A 25876-nucleotide genomic window follows, 5' to 3' on the forward strand; every position below is an offset into this window, starting at 1 on the left:
GGGCGCAGGGGGCGGGCGCAGGGGGCGGGAGCAGGTGGCGTTGGGAGGCGTGGACAAGCGACGCAAGCAGCCGCGACGCCATTTGCTGCGGCCGAGCGTGGGCGCAAGCGGATCTCGGAAGAACTCGGTCTCGAGACTCTGCTGCGCACGCCACCCGGCCTCTCGCGCCTACTTGGTACTGCGCGGTCCCACGCGTCGCTCCTCGCGCCCCTTGCGGGAATCGCCACCACCGCTGCCGCCGCAGCCGCCCCGATAGGAGTCGGAGACAACGCGAGACCGCCGGCTCCGCCATGCCCAAGAATAAAGGTAATGCCGCCTGGACCACGCGCGGGACCACGACTGCGCTCGGCTGGGCTCCCCGGGCGCTGCCTACGGCCTCGGGATAGCATAGGCCGCAGTGACCTTCCTCTTCGCCCTGCCTGCAGGCGGCTGGGCGATCCGGACGTGATTCTGGGCTCCGGAGAGGAGCTGGGAAGTTACTCCTGCCTTTTAATTTGGTCACATTGGGGTGGAGCCGACGCCATTTTTGTAGGGCCTCCTGCGGGAGAATGTGGGCTTTTGCTCCTGATTCGCGCCAGGCTGACCGCAGCGCCATAGGGACCCGTGGGGAGACCTCCTCCGGGGCGGTCTTGGCTTCGCAGATGGGCGCCTTGGGCCTTCCCGGGCAAGGGGAGTTAAACCCTGGAATCAGTTCTTTACTTTCAGAGGGTGGTACTTGGCGTTAGTGACCATCAGGCACTTCTGCGTGGGTTTCTTTATGGACAGTTGTTGAATATTGTTGAGACTGCCCCTTCGCTCTTGTAAGCAGTGGATGAAACCTTTATGCATTTTTAAGGTTTTTCTCTAGAGATGTACTCTTCGCCATCCCTTTATGGGGTTTAACTTTTTTCCCCCAGAACATTTGTTCCATATTTAGCCGAGTTTTCTACTTTTGCTACATAGATCATGTATGGTGGTGGTAGTAAAGACCTTTTAAGTTCCCTCCATTCTGAAGCTGAACGTTCATAAATTATCAGACTTGAGGATAAGTTTATTTGAAATGTCCAAAATGGAAGGCCTAATCTAGGTGAAACAGCCCTAAAGAAATTCTCCCTTTTTTAGACTTGAAGATGTTTCTGCTTTTCAAGTATCCTTATGATCGCAAAGGAAATTATTCCAGTAGAAACTCGGAAAAAAAACCCATCGAATTTCTGACAGGAGAAGAGCATATTTCACAACCCACAAGCAGTTTCCTTTGATTATTCATCCTGAGACCCCCTGCCCTGACACCAGCCTACTTCTGCTCTCTTCTACTAAACAGCTGGCTCCAGGGATTCTGCCTCATTTCCTCTGTAGCTGTCACTACTCATTTTACCCCTCCAGATACTTGGTTGCAGTTCCCTCAGGGCACTCCGGCTTACTGCCTTTAGAAATCTAACTTGTAGACCCTTTTTGTAGCAAGGGTTTTACTGCTATTTCTGGGAAAGACAGGGTGATAAAGTAGGGCTTTAAAACTCACAGTTTTCTTGTAAACTATATAATCCTTTATTCCTTCAGATGGTAACTGGATTGCTTCAATATTTATCTTATTCTCACTTTCATTTCTAGCGATGAGATTTCCAGTTCCCTAACTAGACTGTAAGCTCTAAAGGGCAGTAATAGTATCTGTCTTAATTACATTGGATTGCTAGCACTTGACACTTAGTAGATGCTCAATAAATATTTGTTGGGTTCAGTCACCTTCCTCTGTTGACTCCACCCTTAAGTGAATAATAGCTTCCCCTTGAGGGGAACAGGGGACAGGACTTCTGTATTAAATCACATCTAGTTCACTGGCCTCCTTTAAAGTTCATTACGTGGCAATAAAATGGGGTGGTCAAGGTATGGTTGATTCAGGTAAATTGAAAAGAATGACTCTTTTGTAAAATAACATTTGAGGCATACAAAAATGACAGATAATGCTGTGAACACCTGGGAATCCATTACTCTGGACTTGAGAATTACAGCACAGATTCAGTTTAAATCCTCTGTGTCCCCCTCCCCATTCCTCTTCCTCTCTTTCTGGAGGTAACCACCATTCTGAATTTAGTATTTATCATTCCTATGCATGTAAAACCAATCTGTCATCTTAATTATTTTACTTACAGAGACAGTACTTTTGAACGGAATTTGATGAGACGAGGTTTAATGTAGAAATAAATTTATGTTTTTGTTTTTCTTCACTGGAAAAGGCAGAAGCCCTGGTAGTGGTGGTCATGCAAGTAAGGATATATATTGCCATGAACTGTGTGTCGAAAGACTTGGCTTTGGACAGATTTTCAGCCTATTTCCTCTAGATTCTGTCAGCTTATTACCTCAGGAAAAAGGTTATCCTTTGGCCCACTCAGAAGAGCATTTGGGGTAAGGTGCTCTCACACTTTGAGGAAGTTACTATCTTTGATTTTTAAATTGCCACTCCTGGAGGAATGTATGGACTACTCTTGACTGACTCATTCAAATAATTGCCAACTCCGGTATATAACTCAGTAAACAGGTCTGATCCTTGTGCTAATGGAGCTTTCACTCTGGTCTGAAGGTCTGGCATGATTAATGGCTTGAAGCAGAAGACACTTTTCCTAGGAAATTAGCTTTGATGTGCCTTAAGAATGCCTCAAAATCTGAAGTCTGAGGGCTCTGGGTGGGACAGGAAATTATAGAGGGCCACCTCGCAATAGCAAGGAGCATTCTGAGCCTGCCCCAGGACAGGGTAAGTGTCTCTTCACAGTGGCCACGTGCACATTCTTTATTCTATTTGGCCTGTGAATTTTTGCAGCTTCCAGGCTCTTCCCATGAGTCCCTTAGTGTCACTATCACTTACAGCCTTTCTCCCACCTTTTGGAAATGGTTGCCAATGTGGTTTATGTTCTGGAATGGTAACAAAATGCTGTGGAGAGATAGATATCCTAATGTGAGAGCCAGGAACACAGAGATTACATTTGAATCTGGTCACCCCCACTCGCTGACTAATGGTAAGTGAGTTACTTCTCTGAGCTTGAATGAACTCGCTGATAAACGGGATAAATAACAATTAGTGCCACATAGAGTGATTGTGGCAAGTAAATGCGTGGCATTGCATGGTGGTTAAGAACATAGTCACTGGGGTCTCACATCCTAGATCTCACTTCACGTGGTACAGCCTCGAATAAATCACTTAAGCTTTCGAAGATCATTATTTCTTGTGAAATAAAGACAAAATCTCATAGGCATAGGCTTGTTAGGGGCCAGTTTCCTGGGCCAGTGAGAAGTAAGTCTACTTGGATTGAAGCATGAGGTGGTAGAAGTGTTGAGAGGTAGATTGGTGTTCATGTTTATGGGTTGAGAGACTTACATTCTTGAAGGTAGTTATGTTACCACTAACAGAAACGAGGGTATTGATTAAGGACCAGTTTTGTAAAAGAAAGTAAATTGAGTTTTGAATAAAATTGAACTTAAGGTGATAGTAGCTCCTTTACTGGAAATGTACTGAGCCATTAGAAATATGAGACCAAGGCTTAGTTGAAATAGTGGACTGAGATGTAAAATTACGAGCATAGAAGTGATAGGTGAGAGAAAAATAAATTTCCTTGGAAAGGGAGTGAGCAGAAGAGGGGACTTCATGCAGCTCAAAGGGATAGGCGTAATGAAGGGGAGCTCAGGAAAGGTCGAGAATGATGCACGTGGCCCTTTTAAACGTCAGAAAAAGGAGAGTTGAAAATTGAGCAGTGTCAATATTGAAAGTATGAAAAGCAAGCGGGGAGGGAGAAGGACAGATTTTTAAGGACACCAGTAGATAAAAGAGTTCTGGAATCCTAAATGTAGGTATTTGGATCTTCTGTTCTGAGTCCGTGGTTTTACAGAGGCTGAAACAGATCCTGAGAAGTTTTTGTGACAGCTCCATGTATCCTTTACTCCTCCCTCTTTGTACATCTGGTAACAATTCTCTTGTTTCCGTCTCAGAAATAGTCCTCTTATTATTCCTCTGAATAATATTCCATTGTATGGACATGGCACAGTTTATCCACCCACCTCCTGAAGGAAGGACGTGTTGGTTACTTCCAAGGTCCTTTCCGCTTCATGGCTACATTCGGCCTGCTCCATTGGATGAGTGATAAGGACAGTAACCTTCTTACCAGTTTTTCCACTCAGAGGATCATGTCACACCTCTGCTTTTTGTTGAAGTACTTTTTATTAAAAATGTTTGAATAGTAAATGTGTTTATGATTCAAATTTCAAAAAGTATAAAAAGGGAAATATTTTCCTAAATGTGTCTGTCCCATTGCCACCTACTTCTCTTTCTCACAGGCAGTCACTTAATTTTTTTATATGCCCTTTCAGAGTTATTTTACGTATTAATATATATAAGCAAATATGAATTTCTTTTTTTTTTTTTTACACCAGTGGTGGCTTTATGGTCTTCACCTTGCTCTATTTTTTTTTAAACTTACATGAGGGACATTTTTGAATATATACAAAAGTAGACTAGTACACTGAACCTCCATGTACTCATCTGCATTCTCCTGAACGCAGGTGTCCTCAGAAAGGGATCTATATACTTTTCTATAATATCTGCTTTTGATTTGTTTCTGTACATTTTATATCAGAAATATTCCAAAAGGAATTTCCAAGAAGGATAGGGGAGTGACAATATGTAGTCTGAGGAACTCACTTAATATGGAGATTGTAAATTCATGTGATTGTGTGACCAAATTAGGTGAATTTTTTAATTAAGTGATTTTTAAACAAATCTTTTTGAAAGCTTTAATTTCGTTTCTTTTCCTACTGTTGTGCAGATAATTAACATCTTTCTCTTTCTTTAAAACTATTAGGTAAAGGAGGTAAAAATAGACGTAGGGGTAAGAATGAGAATGAATCTGAAAAAAGAGAGCTGGTGTTCAAAGAAGATGGACAAGGTAAGTGTATTTGTAAGTTAGGTTTCTTGTAGTAATAGTTTTCTTTTTTAAATATGGAATTTTAATTTATAAACATAAAAGATACTATTCATAATCCTGAGCAAAAGATCGCGTGTCCCTATTTTGCTCTTCTCCATTTCTCATTCCCCGTACTTCTCCAGAGACTCTCTTTTGGTAATCATTTCTTGGTATACTGAGTCTGCGTTGAAGTTTGGTAGCATTTTTGTAAACACGTAGCTTTCATTATTTTGCATGAACACTCATAACTAAGTGAATTGTGCAGTTCAGAGGGAATTAAGCCTCAAAAGCAATGGTTGACAATTCCATGATTTAGTAGACCGACTTTGATAGTAAATGGTGCTATCCATTTAGTATGATAGTTTGTTCAGTAGACGGGTGGGTACTTGAGAGGTGAATCTGAAGCCCTTTCCTCACTTCTCCAGTGCCGTTAGCATATAATTTCATAAAACATAATAAAATGAAACTAAACTGTTGACTGACCTTTTCAATCCGATTAAGATTTTGTGAGTGCTAGACCAACACAGGTTTCCCATATTTTTATTTTGAGTAATTTCAAACCTTCAGAAAGGTTGCGGTATTTAGTACAGTGAACTCCCTTAAACCGTATATCTGGGCTCATGAGTATGTTTCTTTTTCCTGAACCATTTGAAAGTTAGTTGGAGACATCACAATTTTTCCCTTATTATAATAATACTTCATCATGTGTTTTCTAAGAACAAGTATAGTCTCTTACATAATTACAGCAGAGCACTCAAGTAATTTAACATGAATATATTATATATCTAGTGTATATAGCCCATATTCAGAATTTTCCAATATCCCAATTTTCAGCACTTTTTTTTAACAGTTTTTATTGTCTTTTTATAAAACTGTGGTGGATTTGTTCATGCCATACTGAGAAGCCACTAAAAAAATGAAACGTTTTCTGGCTGAAAGACCTTTTAATTTCTTAGCCTTAGCCATTCTAGTTTCCATTAGCAGTTGACTTAATTTTGACCACCGCTACTTTTTCTTTTTTATATTTTGTCCCCACTTTGGAAGAGAGGCTGCCTTTGAATTCACCAACCATGTTGGTGCTGGGTTCTCTGTAGTCTGAGGAACTCGCTTCCATGTGTCAGCCCCTCAGTCGAGCCTTTCCAAGTTACATCTCAGTGTATTTACCAATTAGTGGGTATCTTTGGGGGTTAGTCTGATGTACAACTTGAGCAAGCTCAAGGTTCCAAAGTGATGTAATGACAGAAGAGACAGGCCCATGTGCAAGCTAATGCTCACTATCTCCTCAGTTTTTCCGATGGCAGTGAAAGCAGGTGGCTTCCTGGGTACCCCTTTGGAAAGATTTTAATTAAAAGTTCGGCATTTTGCTGAGAACATCTTTCTGGCTTGATAAAAACTTAACAATAATTGCTAAGATGTTCTAATTTAAGAAAGACATTATTAATGTTAAGTTACTTTTATTTGGCAAATATACCAAATATTGTGTTGAGATTTGCCTCTAAAGGTTCTGAGGGAAAGAAAATCCACAGTTGGCCAAGGATTCAAATGTGAGAGTTTGAGGAGGTATAGTGTACATTTTGGGACAAGCCACCTTCATCTCCAGAAATAAGCATAGTTATGAAGACAGTAGTCAGTCTACTTCCTCAAAATGAGTATATAATTAAAACATTTCTGATAGCAGAGATAGCTTGTACTGTGTTTCCCCAAAAATAAGACCTAGCCGGACAATCAGCTCTAATGCATCTTTTGGAGCAAAAATTAATGTAAGACCCGGTCTTATTTTTCTGTAATATAAGGCCGGGTACGATATGATGTGATATGATATATGATATATGATATGATATGAGATACCGGGTCTTATATTAATTTTTGCTCCAAAAGACGCATTAGAGCTGATTGTCCGGCAAGGTCTTATTTGCGAGAAAACATGGTGGAAATGGCATTACAGAGTTTGGTTTTGGCTCAGCTATTAACTAGCTTGGGATTTATCACTCCCTTGCATTTATTTTATTGCATATATTTATTCCCAACCAGTACACCCATGTCAATTTTATGTGGCCTTTTAAGTTGCTTTTATCAAAAGTTGAACAATGTCTTAGACCCTTTCCTTTTCTCTCCCCCAGAGTATGCTCAAGTCATCAAAATGTTGGGAAATGGACGTTTAGAAGCGATGTGTTTTGATGGTGTAAAGAGGTTGTGTCACATCAGAGGGAAATTGAGAAAAAAGGTAGGTGTGGAGATTAATTTTAGTTCAATATAAAATTGTGATGGAGGGATGGCTCTATAGTTTTGTGAGCTAAGGATGTAAATTCTCAAAAGAGTTCAGTGGAACAGTGATTTACAGATGCTGTTTAAAGATTGATCTGCACCACCTATGTTACATCCCTGCCAAAAATGTTTAACCTGAATCTATTCATGAGAAAACAGTGAATAAATCCAAACTGAGGGACACACTGCAAAACAAATGGCTTGGCTCTTAATACATTGTTAGTGTCAGGAAGGGAAAAAAAAGGCTGGGGGTGGTATTAAGTGTTATATTAATGTTAAATTTCCTGAATTGTGATCATGAGAAGGCTACCTTGGAAAGTAATGACAAATTTCCAATCACAGTAGGTGTTCAGGCAGATTTATTAATCAGATTAGTTAAAAGTCCCTCCAACTCTGATTTTGCGATTTTTTAAAAAAAATTGGTTAATTCTTCTGTTACCAAACTAAAGGGGTTTTGCCAGCTGTGTGTGTGGGTGGGTGGGTGGGTGGAAGAAGAGAAGGGAGGGAGGTAAAGCCACATTTCTAATTTTCTATTTTTCTAATGGATGGATAACTAACCACTTGGAGTGGTTCACTGTTGAAAACCCCTTAATTTCTGAACTAATTATCATCCCTTTGCAATTACTAAACTGTCAGATATCAAATAGTTAAATAAGATTGTTTTTTTAACATTCCAAATTACTGGAAATTTGAAACAGGCGCAGCTGCTTGCTATGTTTTTTTTTCCCCCCTACTTCTAAATATAGGTGCTTCACCCACAGTTGGTATTTTATGGGAATGCTGATTCAGTGTTGCTCTTGATTGTTTATTTTTATTTCTTTTATAGGTTTGGATAAATACCTCAGACATTATATTGGTTGGTCTGCGAGACTACCAGGTAAAAACAGAATTAACTTTTAATTGTTTACTTGCTTGATTTTGATAAGTCATTAATGTTTAGAACATAAGTCGTAACTATGTTTAACGAATTCCAGCCCAGTATGCTGCTCACCATTACATCAACAAACATTTTGTAAGGGCTAGTTGTGTCTGAGCCATTGCGCTAGGTACCCCAGGGATTATGGTTCCCAAATGCCAGTCTGTGCAGTTCACATTTTCTCTGTAGAAGAAACACAGGCCATGTGCATTTTTCATGAAGGTAAATGGTCCTTTTGCCTTTTTTGATATTTAAAAAGTTCCCTTTTTTAGAATAAGCAATATTATGTAGTGGTGGTTTTTGTTAGTGTTCTTAGTTAGCAAAATAAATATGTAATCTTATGTTGAACTTTCCACCCCAGTTTTTTTTTTTAATTTATACGTCTTGAAATCAAAATCTGGAAGCCATTACTCAAGGGGATACAGCTGAATGAGTCAAGCTCCTATCCTACAAAATGCTTATGGCCCAGTAGTGGGGAGAATAAGATGAGTAGTTGCAGTACAAACCATGGTATAAGTATGTGCTCTAAATTTAGATGAGCAGTTAGGCAGGAAAATGGTGCATGCCCCTCACGATCTCAACCTGGAGACTCTATGGGTCTGTGAGGTCCATTTGGTTTCCACCTGTCGCGACTCATCACCATGTGTTTAATCACATTGTGATTGATAGAATGTTTCTATTTTTATAACCTTGGTCATACTTTGATATATATATTTTTTTAATATACCAAAATAAAGAATTACAATCTTTACTTTAAATCAGTGGTTCTTAACCATGGTTCTTAACCATGGACGGTTTTTTTTGTCCTTCAGGACACATTTGGCAGTGTCTGGAGACATTTCTGGTTGTCACAACTGAGGGAGGAGGACAGTGCTCCTGGCTTCTAGTGAATAGAGAGCAGGGGTGCTGCTGAACATTCTAGAATGCTTAGGATAGTCCCTACAACAGAGAATTATCCAGGCCAAAATATCAGCAGTGCTGAGGTTTAGAAAGCCTGCTTTCAATTCATATCATTTTAATGTCCATTTTCTTCTTTTGATCTTAAAAAGAACCCCAGAAGTAGGAAGAATAATTAGTTCCCTGTTTGACAGATTAGGGAAACCAAGGAAGGTTCCAAAAGTTGTTAACATTCTGACCATAAAATGACAGCCAGGACCAACTTTTCTGATTCTTAATCTCCCGTGATCCTTCTGTGCCCCTGCCACTTACAGGGTGACCCACGCAGGCAGGGACCAGTGGCATCACTGGCTGTTTAGGAACTTGTTACGTAGAAATGCAGATTCTTGGACCCCATCCCAGGCCTCCTATATTAGAACATGCATTTTAACAAGATCCCCCCTCGGCTTCTATATACATCAGTTTCAGAAGTGCTGGTTTGAATCACACTGCCCTTGCATCCCTGTGATTATTTTCATTGACCTTGAAACAATCATCTTCAACTCTTTTTTTCTTCCTTAACTGAGTCAGATTCTTTTCAAATGGGGAAGTGTGAACGTTCCAAGGCAGTAGTTTTCAGTGGGGTATTTGTATCAGAAACACCCAAAGAGCTTTTAAAAATACAAATTCATGGCTTCACTTCTACTAATCTGTCTTGAGGAGGTGTAAAAGCTCCATAGAAGATTCTGATCTATCCTACCCTAAGAACCACTGGTATATAGAAAGGTGTATTAATTTCCTTAGGTCATTATACTGGTCTCAATTTTTTAATTAGAGTGTTTAGTCACCTTGTAAATTATGGCCTCAGGGAATTTTTGTATTTCAAAAAATTAGTAATCAAAAGGTAACAGTAAATAATGTAAAAGATTGGATGTGCACAGTTCTACTCTTATTAAAGTGAGATCTGTAAATATCTTCCCTGAGTTTGTTGATCATTTTTCATTTATGCATGCACGCTTCTTCATGCTGGGTTAAACCCGAAGATGTTTTTTAGAGGGTAGGAGAAAACTTTAAAATTGTTAAAAAGGAAGAGTTTGTAATGGAACAGCGAGATCTAATTTTTTATCCAGTTTGAAAGTAATTTATGAATTAACATAATATTTTGGCATAATTAGTTCTAAAAGTTATTTATCTCTTTTCAAGGATAATAAAGCTGATGTAATTTTAAAATACAATGCAGATGAAGCGAGAAGTCTGAAGGCATATGGCGAGCTTCCAGAGCATGGTAATGTCTGAGTTTTTATGTTATGGTGTTATTACCTGGTGGTATTTAGGTGAAGGAATGTGGGTAGAATTTTGTGGGTTTTGCATATTTACTTTTGTGTTACCCTAGTATCATAGATCCCATAGGATTTTTTGTTTGTTTTTTGTTTTTAGAGAATTTTTATAAGAGTTTATTTGAGCCAAACTGACAACATTGCCGGGGAGCAAGACCTCAAATGCTCCCCCATAGGATTTTTTTTTTTAAGCTAACATTCTTTATTTCCTCACCCAATACAAAATTTATGCATTCTGAAGCAGAAAATTTAAGTAAAACAAGTCCTTTATAACTTCATCAAAAGGCAAGTATGCTTTACATACTATTTTGTAAGCCTACATTTTTCACTTGGCAGTTACTTAATTTTTTGGCTCTGTTGTATATTGTGAAAACAAAATAAGCATGAAAATCCTGCTGAAATTAATGACTTGGCATTTCCAATCTAGGAAATACTAATATATTTGAGAATAGGACTAGCACCTCCTGGTTCATTTTCGTTGCTTAGGGATCACATGATTTGACCAAATCTTTCTGATTGATGAGTCTGTCTGATGATTGGTGAATTGTTAGCGTGTACTGGAATCGTTTTTAAAGTATAACTGGAAGTTGTAATAGCTTTAGAATTTACGTGATTAGCCTGTTTTACTAACAAAACCTTTGTAAACAAAAAAAATTATAACACAGGTACTTTTCCATCTTGATTTAGCAAGGAATTTGTCAGACACTATGTTGTATAAAATACCGTTCTGTATAGTAGGGTTGTTAAGTAGAAGGGAAAAGGGTCTTTCTGATAATAAAACTTAGATTTAGTTAATTTAAAAGTTTGACTTGTAAGAGTCTCCTTTCATAGTTCAACATTTGTTATCAGACTACTTCTTCAGTGGGCAGTTATTTTAATAACATCTTGGTTATAGTATATATTTGCTATTGTTTCCTTAGCTAAAATCAATGAAACTGATACATTTGGTCCTGGAGATGATGACGAAATCCAGTTTGATGACATTGGAGATGATGATGAAGACATTGATGATGTAAGTAGATGCACCTTGTGTTTTTCGAAATTTATTTGTGAATTATCCCCAAAGAAACTAGCTCTTTCCCCTAACTTCTTTAATCTAAGAATGTTGAACACTTAAATAAGGGTACATTTCAAGACTTGGCTATGAATTAAAATACTCAGTAGACAACTAGTCAAACTGTTTATTCTTTGAAAATTCATATAATCTTTTTCAACATTTCCTAAAAATACCAATATTTGCTTTGGCAATATGAATGCTAGACATTGGAAGCATAACTTGTTTAATTGAGTGTCTAAAGAGATAGCTATTAAGAAATTTAGTTGTAAGAAATATAAGATCTTATCAAAGAAACATGCTTTCTCAATTAAAATACTGGTATGTTAGAAGAATCTTGTTTGAACCTGCTTGATAAATGTTGAAATTACAACATACATTAAAAGCTTTGTTAAAATCGAGACCTTTTGCCATTCTGTTACTTTATCTGTTGGATATGCACTATTGGCAAACTCTTGGTTTGGAGTTAGTGTGTTTATTTTGAGGAAAATGTGTTGTTTTTCCTAACAGCAAAGCAGTGATTCACGCTCATAAGAGTAAATGTCTCATTGCTTTCTGTTTGTACAATATTTAAATAAAATTCAAACTTAGTTTTTGGCAATATAAATTATTTAATGATTGGGTGGTATTGTACATTACTCTTAAATGCAGTTTGGGCTCTTCTTTTCAACCCCCTTTAAATAAAAATGTAGTTTAGAAGCCACCTGTGTAGATAAGACTAAAAATAATAATATTAGTGTTTGATTTGATTCAAAGATGAAATTTTCATATACCTAGAGCAGTTGTTCCTGACCAAGGTTGTGCAACAGAATAACCAGAACTTTTCAAAAATACAAAGACTGGTCTTGGGAAAGTCTGAATTAGGCATCACAAGTGGCACCCACCACTGAGATTCTACAATTAACACTTTCCTATACATGATTTATCACAAATCTGTCTCTACCTTTATTCTCCCATCTATCCATCTTCTATTTTGATGCATCTCTAAACCATTTAGAATATTCTCATCATGAACTAAAGAAAATTGGAGTACATACTTACAATGTGTATGTGCATTTATGAATTTTTAAACATATAGTACCACTCCACTAATGCTATGTACATTTTAAAGCATACGCTAAAATACAAAATGAAAAAGGATAAATAAATATGTCATTCTATTTTTTCCCCCCTTCTTCTGCCTCCCCTTCCACCCCCTACACACACTCCGGTTCAAGCTGTTGTTTCTTAGTCTAGTTTGTGTAGCACACAGCTCCCTGGCCCATGCTGGTACTAGGAGCCTTGCGCTCCCCCCCAGCTGAGGCAGTCAGTCACCTGTCAATTGGCCTCTAATATACTCCGGTGGCTCGCTCCGGCAGCTGCTCACAGCAGCCCAGCTCCAGGAAGAGCTGTTGTTCACAATCTTAGCTGTAGAGGGTGCAGCTCACTGGCCCATGTGGGAATCGAACCGGCGATCTTGGCGTTAGGAGCACGGCGCTCCAACCACCTGAGCCACCCGGCCCTATTATTTTTTTTTAATGTTGCTCCCTTTGGAGACCCTGAGCCAGAGGATTCTTGTGACTAAACTGTTAATGATACTTTGACAGTAGATTTATCGATTCTGTGACAACCTGACATGGGGGCCAACCCGGTGGCTCACGTGGTTGGAGCGCCGTGCTCCTAACGCCGAGGTCGCCGGTTCAATTCCCACATGGGCCAGTGAGCTGCACCCTCTACAGCTAAAATTGTGAACAACAGCTCTCCCTGGAGCTGGGCTGCCGTGAGCTGCTGTGAGGGTCCAACCAACGACCGGTGATTGACTGCCTCAGCCGCGGGGAGCGCAAGGCTCATAACACCATCGTGGGCCAGGGAGCTGTGTCCTACACAACTAGACTGAGAAACAACGGCTGGAACCTGAGTGTGGGGGGGAGTGAAAGAAGGGGGGTTTGGACCTGATACGGAGCTATTATGTTGTAGATGAAGGCGTGATCCAAACATTTTTACAGCTGAGCTGGGGTAAAAGGCCTCTTTAGGAATTCAGAACCTAATCAGGAAACTCGCCTTAATATGAAGCCACACATACAGAGGTGATGAGTTGAGGATCTACACAGGGCAGATTTTTCTAAAAAGAAATTTTCTGAATCTGTGCCAATGCTTCCTCAGAACTGGGCCCAGCAGGCTGGCAGGGAAAATACGGTAAAGACAGTGGTTATTAAGGGAATTTGATTTATCTTGAACATTTTGTAAGGATTGCTTTATCACCTGAGAACCCTATTTCCCCAAAGACGTTTCTCTAGATGGTTTATAGGTGTTCTGACCTTCATCCTATACCCAGGTTGACTTGGAGGAGGTGAATTTGGTCAGTATCACACCTTTCCCTTTCTTAAACAATGCTCCCCCGTGTCTGCTCCCACCCTCAAAATAAAGTCACTAGCACAGAAGGAAGGAGACACTACACTGTTAAGAACAGTTAGTGTAACATGTTACATTCCGAAGGAGATCGGGACGAGTTATTGGCAGCAGACCAAAATTGAGAAAAGCCTGATGTACAGAATTTCCTCTTTAGACTGAATTTATTTCCCAGGTAGCCTAAGGGAGTGCAAGTCTCCCTTCTGTGGTAGACTGCTAGAATATAAGAATTCGTGTTTCATTTGATCTGATGTTCTTTTTCCTTTCAGATCTAAACTGAACTCAACATTTTGCATTCCAATTTCTCTGAGGATTGTTCAACAATTTGGATTTTGACTGTGACCTGTTAAAGAAGATTGAAATTTCATTAATTTGTGTGTAGTTTGTTAAAGCAGAATGATTAGTTTCTAAGGTAATTCTTTAAAAACTGGTAGTGCTGAATTAAGTGAAATGTTAAGCCCACTTTGTTCTTTTGTTGTAATGGGGCTTATGGGTAAAAAAAGAGCACGTCTATTTTTAAAAAGAAGAGAAGATGCATCATTACCCTTCCTACTTTGACCACTTCCAGGAAGATTATGGATAAGCCCTAGTTTTGACCAGCCAGTTGACTGTACAGTGAATTTCTATGTGTTTCTAGTTACCTAGATGTGCCCATGAGATTCTGTTAAAATTTAAGGAAGGCAGAAATCTGCATTTGAAGTCACAAATGATTAGGTCTGTTTTTCATATTTAAGTAGCCTTTGGCTATTTTTATACTAATTTTGGTACATTCTTTTCAGGATCTTATTTTGCCAGCAAACATACCAACAAAAAGGCATTAATTTCCAAAATGCAGTTTTTTGAATCTGGGTTTTAATAACAATTTTGAATTGGTTAGTAATTGCAGATATCAAACACTAGGTGGCACCCAGTTATCTTAACATTGGAAATACTGATACAGCTGTCACCTTTTTTTGTTTTTACTTAACTGTGCGAAGGAAATTTTCCAACCAAGAAAAGATTGTTTTGATCATATGCATGGATGTAGAATATTTTTACAGAAAAGATTGTTGTGTCATTTCAGAAGTCATATACATGTAAGCTACAATTTTTATAAACACTTAAATTATATGTAAATGAAATTTCATAACAACTTGTCCAAATTAAGCCTTGTTCAAGCTATCCCTAAACTAGGGAAAGAGGAGGGAATAACAACTTAATAAAAAGATGATTTCCAATTTCCGAATGGAAGAGCTACAGCAGAGAAATATAATAAAGACAATGTCATGCTGCAGAGTATATTATTATACCCTTATTTTGTGTTTAGGATGTATTTTATTGTGTGTACAGATTTTTTTGCTTGTATCTTAGTGGGAATTTAGATTGACCCTTATTTACTTTTTCGTTTTCAACACTGGTAAAATGAAATTAAGGGCTGGACTAGTTAGACTTCACTAGCCACATTGAAATTGTGTGCAACTTTAAAAGAAGAGATCCATCAGGACTCCAGAGAACTTTTCAGTGATGAAAAGGACTATCAAGGGGAATAAAACTTCACGTGGCTTCCAAACAACAAGCAAGTCTTACCCCACACTTAGTATAATTTCCTAAGTGTACAAACTCTGGAATCGAAATCTGAGGTTCTTTAAAACATTGTTAAATCAAAAGATTAGACATTAAAAGTGGACGGTTGCGGTTCATGTTTCTTATTTGGCGTTCCTGAACACTTACTTAGGTAGAATGCATCTGAGACAGACCATGGACTGGTTTTTAATATTCACAAGAAACCAGCCTCTAAGAATTGACTTAGTGATTATCTCCATTAGTACTCAACCTCCTACGACCGTTAGGCTTCTGCACATGAAACCGTTTTGCTACATCCTTCCACATTGTTTTACTGAGAATGTTTTAACTGCGTCCGTGATACAGTTCACAGTAGGGGTGGTGCAACTCAAACATTAGTTTTTCTACTTAACTCCTCTAATAAATATGGGTGATCTAAAGATTCTTTAAAAATCACAACAATGGCCCGAATTCATGGTGTTCGCAGTGATTCTTTTCTCCCCTTGGTAGTAACAGCTCAATACAGTGCTGCTGTATCCTGGAAAAATCTCAAATCATAATAATTAAACTAATTGGGGTAAAGTTGTATGTAGCTCATATGCAATACTACTTGGAGAAATTATTTTACTAACTTGTCTTTAATGTGGAAATTGTAGTTTCATCAATTTGATTATATTTCAAATGAGGAGTGGAAGTGGTCCTTAAAAGTTTTTTTTTTTGTTTTTGGGGTTTTTTTTTGATTTTTGGTTATACTCTTTGATTCCTAAAATATAATGCTATAAGGTGTGCCCTGAAAGAAAATAAAATGTTTGAAATCCAAAAATAATGGTTCTTACTACTAAGAGGGTGTAGTTATAACTAATGACTTTGATAGGCTTGCATTTTTCATGTGCTTATTGCACTTCCAGTTATAGTATAAATATGTTGTATTACTAAGGTGACTAAATAACCAAACCAAGTGTTTGTGTAAAAAAAGACTTGCCAAAATTTATTTGACTGTTGAATCTTTCTTGAACATTCAGCCTCTTAAAGAGACCGCCTCTTAAGGTGCCCGTAAACTATGCATGATGAAAATTCTTGTATTTTATTAAGGAATAGCCATTGGATTACTCACCACATCTGTGGTATCATGGCTATAAATATAGTTGCTTACAAAACTCTTTGTGACTCGTAGTTTAATTTAATCTCATCTATCTTGTAAATATTAAATTATAGGATGTTGAATAACATCTTTAATAAGTATAAACTGCTGTCAGTATTGACTTCAGAGCAACTGAGTAATCATATAGATAAAAGCATGTTTCAAATACAATACCTAGCTGGATTTATGCTTTATTTGTATTTGTATTTTGTATAGATTTAACAACATCTAGTATTAACTGTGGCTTGACAGTGTATCTGAATGAAAGTGATGTTCTTTATGTTACTTGACTGTCATAAAGATAAAAAAGGTTTATATTGGTATGAGATGTTTAGATCTTATCCTGCTTAGGAAGGGGAAGTTCCATGTATACTGTTTGGATTCCCATGAGCTTTTGCACACCAGATTGTGCTTTTGATTTACCTTAAACTACCATCCTTTTTATCCATACTTTCTATTCAGGAAAGAACAAAACAATTAAAACTTACTACAAGTGTGCTAAGACACTAGCCTCTCAGGTATAGAGTGAAGCGAGGAATTTGGAGAGTATTAGACTGGATCCTCTCTTCCCCCCAGCTGTCAGGTATTTACAAGGCAGTGTGATGAAGAGTGAAGAGCCTGGGGCCTGTCCCAGCCCCCACTCTGCAGGTGACCGTGGGCACCTTCTCCCACCTGTCTGAGCTTCAGGCTCCTCACCTGTAAGATGGGGATGGTGAGAACAGTAACTGTGCTCTGTGATTCTCTGATTCTCTGAGTCACAGAGTTGTTGGGAGAGTTGATAATTTATGTTTTCATACATATGATGCACTTAGAGCAGTGTCCGCCGCTTCTCACTTGATGTCCAGGACTGCGTATGATAGAATATGCACGTCTTTTATACTCTCTATTTACCATTTCTTTTACTTGTCTTTGGTTCCTAAAATTAAAAAAATGTGTAGAATATATATTTGTATATTCATGTTGACAAGGTATTTAAAATAATTGCTACCACCCTCATTTAATTCAGCGTAAGACTAACAGATGGAACTTTGAAGATGTTTTGCAAAATACCAACTGTTCTCTGTTTAGAGAAAGTTTATAGTTATTAACATTGGTAGCTCTGATTATATTTCATTCTTAAGTCTTTAATATTAGTCCTTTTACGTCCTTTATTATAGATTCATGAAAGCTAATTAGTATGGACTGGTTTGGAGGTTTCCCATCTTTTGGAATTAATGTAAAAAAATCAGATGCAAAATACAGCAATTAGAAAATAAAATACGAAATAACTTTCAACACTGTATGCAATTGATTCTTTTTCAAACTGTTTATGACATTTTAAACTACGTTTTAATCATGACTCTTCTGAAATTCCGATTTAAAAAAAACTTGTGCTATATGAAGGAAATGGATGTTTTTATCTTTTATATTTATGGTTTTGGTTGTTTGATTTGGATGAATCTATTCAATCAAACTTCACACGGGGTTGCATTTTCTGAGTGAGTGATGTGTTTACACATCTGTGCTGAAGATGACATTTTCTAGTGGCAAATCAGTGTCCGAAATGACCTCAGACTACCAAAATTACATTCAACGGATCTTACTTTGTTATGTGCAAAGATAACATAGGTGAAATAGGTATTTGTCTTCTGGTCAACTTGCTCACTTTTAAAAAGCCAGTCTTTTTCTAATCCAATTCAGACTTCGTTCAATTCACAACTTGATAATGGCAGATCAAAAACTGGGACAAAATCTGAGTCAAGTCCTATTGCTGATTTGATTCACTGGACTGCAAATTTGATAAAGTTTAATGCGTATTTATGATTTTAAATATCTCTTAGAAATCTAAGAATAATTGGCATTTTTCTTAACTTGATAAAGGTTATCTACCAAAAGCAAACAGAAACTCACAATTTTTTTTAAAAGTCAATTTTAGTTAAGAATGTTCCTGACAAGCAGCACAAATTATTAGTCTCATTAAATCCAATCGTTGAGTACATGTCTTTTTAATGTTTCATGTGACAAAGTAGGAAGTGCTACATAAAACTTCTACAAACTACAAAGTACATTTGTCTCAAGCAAAAACACTTGTGTGGTTGTGTTGCAAATTAAACCAGCCACTGCTTTTCATGGAACACCATTTTTACTTGAAAGAAAAACTGACAAACTGGGTATTCAAACTTGTGTTTGTGTCAACATTTTCTCAAAAGTGAATTAAATGAGCTTGTTAAAGGGAAACGAGATAGTATTTGTTGGCAGTGATAAAATTTTGTTCTTTCAAGTGAAAATTAAGGTTGGAAAACTAGTACCTGCTACCATTAGCATGACAGTTTCACAATAAGATTTTTATGAAGTTGACCTAATAGAAAAAAGCCAGCAAATTAATGTCATTTTTTAAATGTGGATTAAATAGACATTGTGTTCATACATGGTATGACGTTATAAAAATGCCAATTCTCCGCAAATTGATTGACTTTAACATGATTCCAATTAATCCCACTGGATTGAGGGGTAGAAAGACTAATTCTAAAATAAATTCATAGGAAAATTATGTATTTTTAGCAATTCTAAAAAGGAGGAACTAACATTAAGTCACACCTGTAATCCATAGTTGTAAAGAATAGATGCCATAACAGACAAAAAGAATCCATAACAGACAAAAAGAATGGAGAACTCAGAATGAAGCCCATGTACATATGGGAATTTGATACATGATAAAAGTGGGTTCAAGATCACGGGAAAGGATTGCTTAATAGATGGTGCTGGGGAAACCACACTTTACAAAGTAAATAATGGATCTCCCACCATATACAGAAAACAAATTGCTTTAAGGGTAAATCTATAAACTAATGGAGGAAAATACAGACTATCTTGGGACTAGGGAAATATAAGATCTCTTTGATCTTTGTTATTTTCTTTAACTACATGATGCTATAATTTGAGTTTCTCCCTTTCCTCTTTGACTCCCAACTCCACTGGAGTTGAAGGGCGGCAATAAACCTCTGACAATTTGACCTTTTATACCTGCATAAAAAAAGACCTTAAAGCATAACCATAAGAGCAAAACTTGATAGATTTTATTTTGTAGCCATGGGAAAGATTGGATCAAGCAAGAACTGTCAATAGGTGCTGAATTTATGGGGAAGTTTTGACACAGAGTATGATATTTATTAATATTTGCATGGCCTTAAAATGCTTCCCCACATATTGCTTATTGCAATAGAAAAATACCTAGTACCTCTACAGTGGAGAAACTGACAACCAATTAGATAAAGTCGTAGCTATGTTAAATTTACTGAAGTTGATAACTAATGTGGTTGTGCAAGAGAATATCCTTATTAGGAAATACAAGTATTTAGGGGTAAAGGGCCATACATAATACGCAACTTTTTGCGTAAAAACGATTGGATTTAATGAGACTAATAATTTGTGCTGCTTGTCAGGAACATTCTTAACTAAAATTGACTTTTAAAAAAAATTGTGAGTTTCTGTTTGCTTTTGGTAGATAACCTTTATCAAGTTAAGAAAATCAACTGAAAACAGTTGATTAAAAAAACATAGAAGTACAAATGATTTTAAAGATGGGGTAAAATGGTAATGATAGGTGAATCTGAGTAAAGGATATGTGAGTGTTCTTTGTAAACTTGCAACTTTTTTATAAGGGATTATTTCCATACAAGAGGCTTTTAAAATGTGTTGATTTGGGCATGAACATTAAGGAGGTTTGCTAATCTTAGAAAAGGTTAGTTGACTAGTGTGAAATATTTGCAGTATTTAAACCCACAAGGAATTAGTATCTAGAATACGCGATATTCCTGGAGATCAACAAGAAAAAAACGAGTAGCCCACAGAAAGATGGGCAAGGACTGAATAGGCAATTTACAAAAGAGTAAACCAGAATGAATGGCTAATCTATTTCTGATAGGCTTGCATACAGCTGCAATGGATAGATGTTGAAAACAATTCCAAGCAAGAAAAATCTCTTGTGCAATGTTATTTATATAAATTAAAACCATGCATATCTTCACAACACTCTATGTTTGAAAAATAGAACTACAAAAATATATTAAACAGAGGAGGTGTCTATTACTAGAATGAGGACTGGAAGTGGGAATAAAAAGTAAAGAGGAAGAATAAAACTACAGAGGGGTGCTACTGTCAGCAAGCCATAAGCTCAAGAATTGGATGAATTATATAAACTTGTACCTAAGATCTGTGAGGAAAAAGAAGTGGAAAACAGCTCCCATGCCCTAGTTAACTTGACTCAATCTTATTGGGTTAGAAACAGCTTTCTTTACAGCCAAGGGACCAGCCCCCACTTGCCTGCTTTCCTGCTCAATTGTGTCTACACACCCCTCCTGGCTTTCTCACCACAGTCGCACCCTACTCCGGGCACACCTTTGGGAGTGTCACGAACATGTTCATCTCATTTTTGTGCCACAAAGGGACTCTTCCAAGCTTTTTGCCAGGAATCCGGATGCCAGTTCCTGAGGGTTTCAAGCTTTTTTTTTTATTGTATAATTTACATACCATAAAGTTCACCGGTTTAAAATGTAAAATTCAGTGGTTTTTTTTTTTTAGTATAGTCACTATAATCCTAGAATATTTTCATCACCCCCCAAAGGAACCTTGTACCTTTATTGAACTTTATTCGGCTTTTTATAATCATGTATTTCTCTGTGCCCTAGGGTGGGTGTTAAAACCTCAGAGGGCTGGTCACCACTGTCCAACAGAGAAACGTGCAGCCCCGGGCTCCCCTGGAGGGATGATCACTTGGCAGGCTATACCTGGGTACACACCTGGAGGCAAGCTGGCCATGCAAAGATGTCTTTTTCAATATGCATGCTTTTGAAAAGATGATAAATACTCGTGGCAAGGGTAAAAGGATGTCCATAGGAAAGACACCCCCTTACACACACACACACGAACTCTCACACACACTCTTCCCCGATCCTACTCCCGAGTCTACACATTTAGCAGTTTCTTCTGACTTTCCAGAGATGTCTTTGCTGCGATTTCTCAAGTGCACATTATTTGCACACCAGGAAAAAAAGAACCTTCGAGTAGCTCTTGGGTGGAATCAGCAGGGGAGTGTAAGTATGGTTGGAAGGCCCAGGTTCATCAGAATGCATGTCCCTGCCCTGCCTTCCTTGAAGGTCGCTCCGCCTGGCTTATTGGAGTCCCACCCTGGGTGGCCACACGCTTGGCTGGGGTGAAGAAGGACCCAGTGCCGGCCACCCGGGCGCCTCAAGAACTGGAACCTAACTGTGCTTGCTGGGCTTTACCGTATCTGCCCCCATTGGCATGGGCGCAAGGGGCGCCTGTCTGAGGCCCTAGCCACGAACTGTTTCCAGAGCTCCTGCGCTGAGTATGTATGTGGACGCCTAGCGTGTGTGAACGTATGCGAGACGTGAGGACGGGTGTGCACGGTGTGTGAGAACATGTGCGTGCTCGGTGAGCACCTGTGTGCACGTGGTGTGCGCTTTGTTCACACGCTGTGAGGATGTGTGCGCACCCTGTGAGAAACTGCATTCTGTGCATAACGCTTTGAGTATGTGCACTGTATGGGGAGCTTTTATATTAGTGTGTGCACGCCATGTGTGCGTGCCGTGTGAGGGCTGGTGAGCACACGGCAAGTGCACGAGGTAGGTGTACGCCTGTTGCTTGAGGACCGGTGTGCTCATTGCATGTGCACGTGGTGCGCGTGCGCGGCCTGAGAACCGGTGCGCACATCGCCCGTGCACGCCGTGTGCGCACGCTGTGTGAGGGCGCGGACGCGTGCGGGCGCGCGCGGGGCTGGTGCGGTGCGGCGCGGCGGCCCCGGCAGTGCGCCTGTGCGGCCCCGCATCCCGATGGAGCGCGGCGGAGGCTGCGGGGCGGGAGCTGCGACGGAGGGGACTGCGCGGGGGCCTCCGCTCCCTGGGAAGATGGCCGAACCGAGCGCGGTGCGGACCTCGCCGCCCAACCACCGGCTTTCAGGTAGGGCCCCCGGGGTGCGGCGGGCGCCTGGGGGTCTTCAGGCCCCCGGGGGGGGCGGGGCGGACCCGCCGCGGGCTGTTCGGAGCAGCGGCTCTGGGGCGCGCGGGGCAGAGGCGCGGCGTGGCGGTTGGATAAACGCCCTTCCTCCGGCCTGGGGTCGGTGGGGCACTGGATGGAGGGCCGCGCCTCTCGCGATGCGGGTGGCAGGGTCCCCTCTTGGCTAGTCAGAGTGAGTGGGTGCGATTGGAGGTGGCTTAGGGTGGGTGAAAGTGTGTTTGACGTGGGGTGCCGAGGCCCACACTTGATGCCCTGGGGAGGGCGGCCCCTCCTCGCGAGCGGCTGGTGTGGGGGCCACTGGGGGCGACGGAGCGGGCTCCGGGGTTCGCCCAGGCCTGCGCGCCCGCCCGCTCTGCGTCTAGGGAAACGCGCGAGCCGCTGCTGCAGCTGCCGCGAAGGTAGCCCAGCTGCGTGCTTTGCGGCATCCCCAGGGGGCAGAATCCGCGAATCACACACTGGCAAGGGCGGATGGAGCGCCGCCCGGGCAGTTGGGTTCCCCCAGCTGGGTTCCCCTGCCGCCCGCGTGCGCTCCCCGAGACCTTGGGTGCGCTGCCCAGGGGTCTGTCGGGGCCGCGGCCCCCTCACGTGGCAACGCGACGCATGAGTTTCCCAGCCCAGGTGGCTGCGGCTGCTGGGACCTATGGAAGGCTGGTCCCCGGACTGGCTGCCCAGAAATGAGAGGAGCAGGGGTGGATTTTGAGGACATTTATCAGAATTTTAGATAAGCAGTTCTCGCGTCTTCTAACGTTCTGTAAAGTAGTTGCAGGTAGTTACGGGGGTGTAAGCAGCGTGGAAATTGATTTCAAGCTGTTTTTCTTGGCAACACCTTTTTTTTTTTAAGTTAATGTGAGCTATTTTTAAAACACTTTTCACTGCAGTATAACATGCATACCACTGAAGCGCACATCTTAAGTATAAGATTCGAAGAATTACCGCATAGTGAAGAGCCACACATTTTATATAAGGTGTACCAAGGAAGGGAAAGTAATCAAGGGAAATGCTCTTGAGTCACTTAAAACATGCTTTTCATTGGGATGGAGGTATTTGTGATTGAGCCTTCATTTGCATCATTTATAGAAGAAGGAGGTGGCTTAAATCTTTCCCAGTTTGCAGTTTTCATCATGCATTTTTTAAGGCAAAATTTAACAAATGTCAGGATAGTGATACAAATACTATAAATACGTACTTCAGTTTTCATCCTTTTTGCTTCAGAAACTCTGCTGCATCTGCTAGGGAAGAACCCAGAACCCACTGTGGGGGCACCCCAAAAAACAGCTTTTCCTTCCACCTTCTAAATTCTCCTAGCTGGGCTAATCATCAGCTTAACAGGAGAAAATGTACAAAGTTTACCACGGATATACATACCAGGGTGTCAAAAGATATGAGACATTGGGCAGTTGAGGCTTATATACCATTCTGGACAAAGGGGAGGGATTCCAGAGGGGAAGCCGGTAATTCACTGGTAGGAGAAAGAGCAAACATGGTAAACAAATTCTTCCTGGGCCATCCTGAAACAAGGGACACAGAGAAACAGGGTTTGCTAGATTTCTTCCTGTTCATCATACGTGTTAATTCATATGTGCTAGGGTGATTATGCTGATTCCCTTCCTTTAAGCAGGTTTATCTATCTGAATTCCTTTAGGCAGGAAGGGGGGTGTCAAAGGTTCTTTCTGAGTCTTTTGTTTCTAAATAACCAGCTTGCATCAATATCCCAAAAGGCACATTTTGGGGTGGCAAAACTTTGGTCCCTCTTACCACCCACAAACCCATCAGAACCAGCCTTGGGGGAGGAGGACCTAATGGAATAAAACATTGGAAAGGGGAGGTGTTGAAGTTCACATTTTTGTTTGGTTGGGAGTTTAAATAATAGGTTATTTCAATATTTTATAGGCAGGGAGGGGCTGTATGGGTCAGGCCTGAAATTTATCTGTGGGGTTTTAATTTGTTTGAAGGAACTTAATAAGAGGGGCATTCTTACTAAGCTCTGGTTGGAAATTTTATTGCAGAACCATTTAATGCACTCTCTACTGATACTAAGATCAGCTTAAAGCCATTTTCTTTCATTGGAAATATGGAAAGATGTGTGAAGGTTTAAAATATTAAATAAACTTCTATGTGTATTAGGGTTGGTGTGGAAAAATTAGTGTTCAGTTTAGGTGCCAGTAGTACCATGGTTTTTTTTTTTTTTTTTTTTTTGAAGGTTTGTGAGGTCAGGTACTTAAAAAAAAAATAATGTCACCCTCAGAAAAGTCTTGATTGTTGAGGTTTTATTATAACCCAACCTGGAATCTGATTATTCTTCAGTTGCCTAAGGTCTTATCATTCCTAATGAGACTCAACCCTGCATATTTTGAAGGTCAGTTTTTGTTCCTAAGCTTGTGCTGAGTGCTGTGAGCACTGGAAAAGACTGAAATGCCTGCGATGTGTAGGCTCTCCCACAGTTTCATTTCCACACATTGGGGAAATGGATATGAGTTGGCGCGTGGTTTTCCTGGGAGCTGTTGTAGAAGATGGCAAGGGACTACCTTAGGTTGCTTCCTCTAGCAACAGGTTCTTCCTATATTGAAATCCTGTGCATGTTCCCATTATCCACTAGTAATGCTTTTTTTCCTTTTAATTAACCCCCCCATGGAAATGACCAAATGTACTGTTCTTTTTGGTGTTATACACACTATGTAACGAAGGAAGAGCAAGCACCTCTTGCTTGCATCTGCTTAAATACCTTTGACAGCAGGTAGAATCATCAGATCTCAGCTGTCATACTGCCTCAGTGTCACATAAGTCCTGTGCTCCCCTCAGCCTGAAATGCCTGCCCCCTTCTCCCCTTTTCCTTTGGGGGTTCACTTCCTCTAGGCTTCTCTCAGAGGAGGAATGGCCTCTTGTATGTGCCTGTAGCACCTCCAGCGAAGCATTCTTCTTATTCTGTGTATGTCACATTCACCTTCCATTTCCTCTTGGTACCCACTGTAAGCAGGACCCTGTACCGGTGGCTACTGCTGTCCCTAGAGCTGAGAGTAGATTGAGGTCCAGATAGCCTGGGTGTGAATGCCACCTCTCTCCTTCCTGCTGTCTCACCTGGGGGAAGTGATGTGACATCTCTGAGCTTCAGTTTTCGCACCTTTAAAATAAGCTGAAGAACAAAACAGGGAGATAGGAGCACTGCTTTGAGGATGAAGGAATTAACATCTGTAAAGCAGTGCCTGACACAGTAAGTGCTCAAGCTGGTTAGCCACGAATGCCCCCATTAGATCACTGGCTTGAGGGCAAGGCCTCGGTCCAGGTTATATGTGCTGTTCTCCGTGCCACCTGCTGCAGAGGGAGGCTGGATGGTCATCCGACCTCTCAGAGTTTTTGCACACAGTAGGTCTGTAAGCGATTGTTTGACAGTTGCATTATGCTGGCAGCAGCGACACCAGG

At 40.1% G+C, this 25876-nt stretch overlaps 2 protein-coding genes across 9 annotated transcripts in view; both read left to right on the plus strand.

Annotated features, from left to right (window-relative positions):
* The first annotated feature begins 55 nt into the window (after positions 1–55).
* On the plus strand, positions 56–17719 carry EIF1AX (eukaryotic translation initiation factor 1A X-linked). Its single transcript, XM_033111991.1, has 7 exons — positions 56–306; positions 4824–4907; positions 7046–7149; positions 8017–8067; positions 10186–10267; positions 11240–11331; positions 14031–17719. The coding sequence occupies exons 1-7, from the start codon at positions 291–293 to the stop codon at positions 14034–14036; spliced, it is 435 nt and encodes a 144-aa protein (XP_032967882.1). The 5' UTR covers positions 56–290; the 3' UTR covers positions 14037–17719.
* Positions 17720–22211: 4492 nt separating this feature from the next.
* Positions 22212–25876, plus strand: part of MAP7D2 (MAP7 domain containing 2) — a 91770-nt gene continuing 88105 nt past the window's right edge. For 5 of the 8 annotated variants that reach the window (XM_033115120.1, XM_033115170.1, XM_033115126.1 and 2 more), the window contains exon 1: positions 22212–22402. In XM_033115120.1, the coding sequence (XP_032971011.1) occupies positions 22276–22402 (127 nt within the window). In that variant the 5' untranslated portion in view covers positions 22212–22275. The remainder of the gene's footprint in view (positions 22403–25876) is intronic. The other 3 variants (XM_033115179.1, XM_033115186.1, XM_033115159.1) reach the window with 2 other exon arrangements.

Source organism: Rhinolophus ferrumequinum, chromosome X, assembly GCF_004115265.2.
Source record: "Rhinolophus ferrumequinum isolate MPI-CBG mRhiFer1 chromosome X, mRhiFer1_v1.p, whole genome shotgun sequence".
Classification (NCBI taxonomy): Eukaryota; Metazoa; Chordata; class Mammalia; order Chiroptera; family Rhinolophidae; genus Rhinolophus; species Rhinolophus ferrumequinum.

Excerpts from the sequence above, each read along its gene's own strand:
- EIF1AX (XM_033111991.1), top strand. Across the intron at positions 7,150-8,016 it reads GAGGGAAATTGAGAAAAAAG|GTTTGGATAAATACCTCAGA; the intron begins GTAGGTGTGGAG and ends TTTCTTTTATAG. Across the intron at positions 8,068-10,185 it reads TTGGTCTGCGAGACTACCAG|GATAATAAAGCTGATGTAAT; the intron begins GTAAAAACAGAA and ends TCTCTTTTCAAG.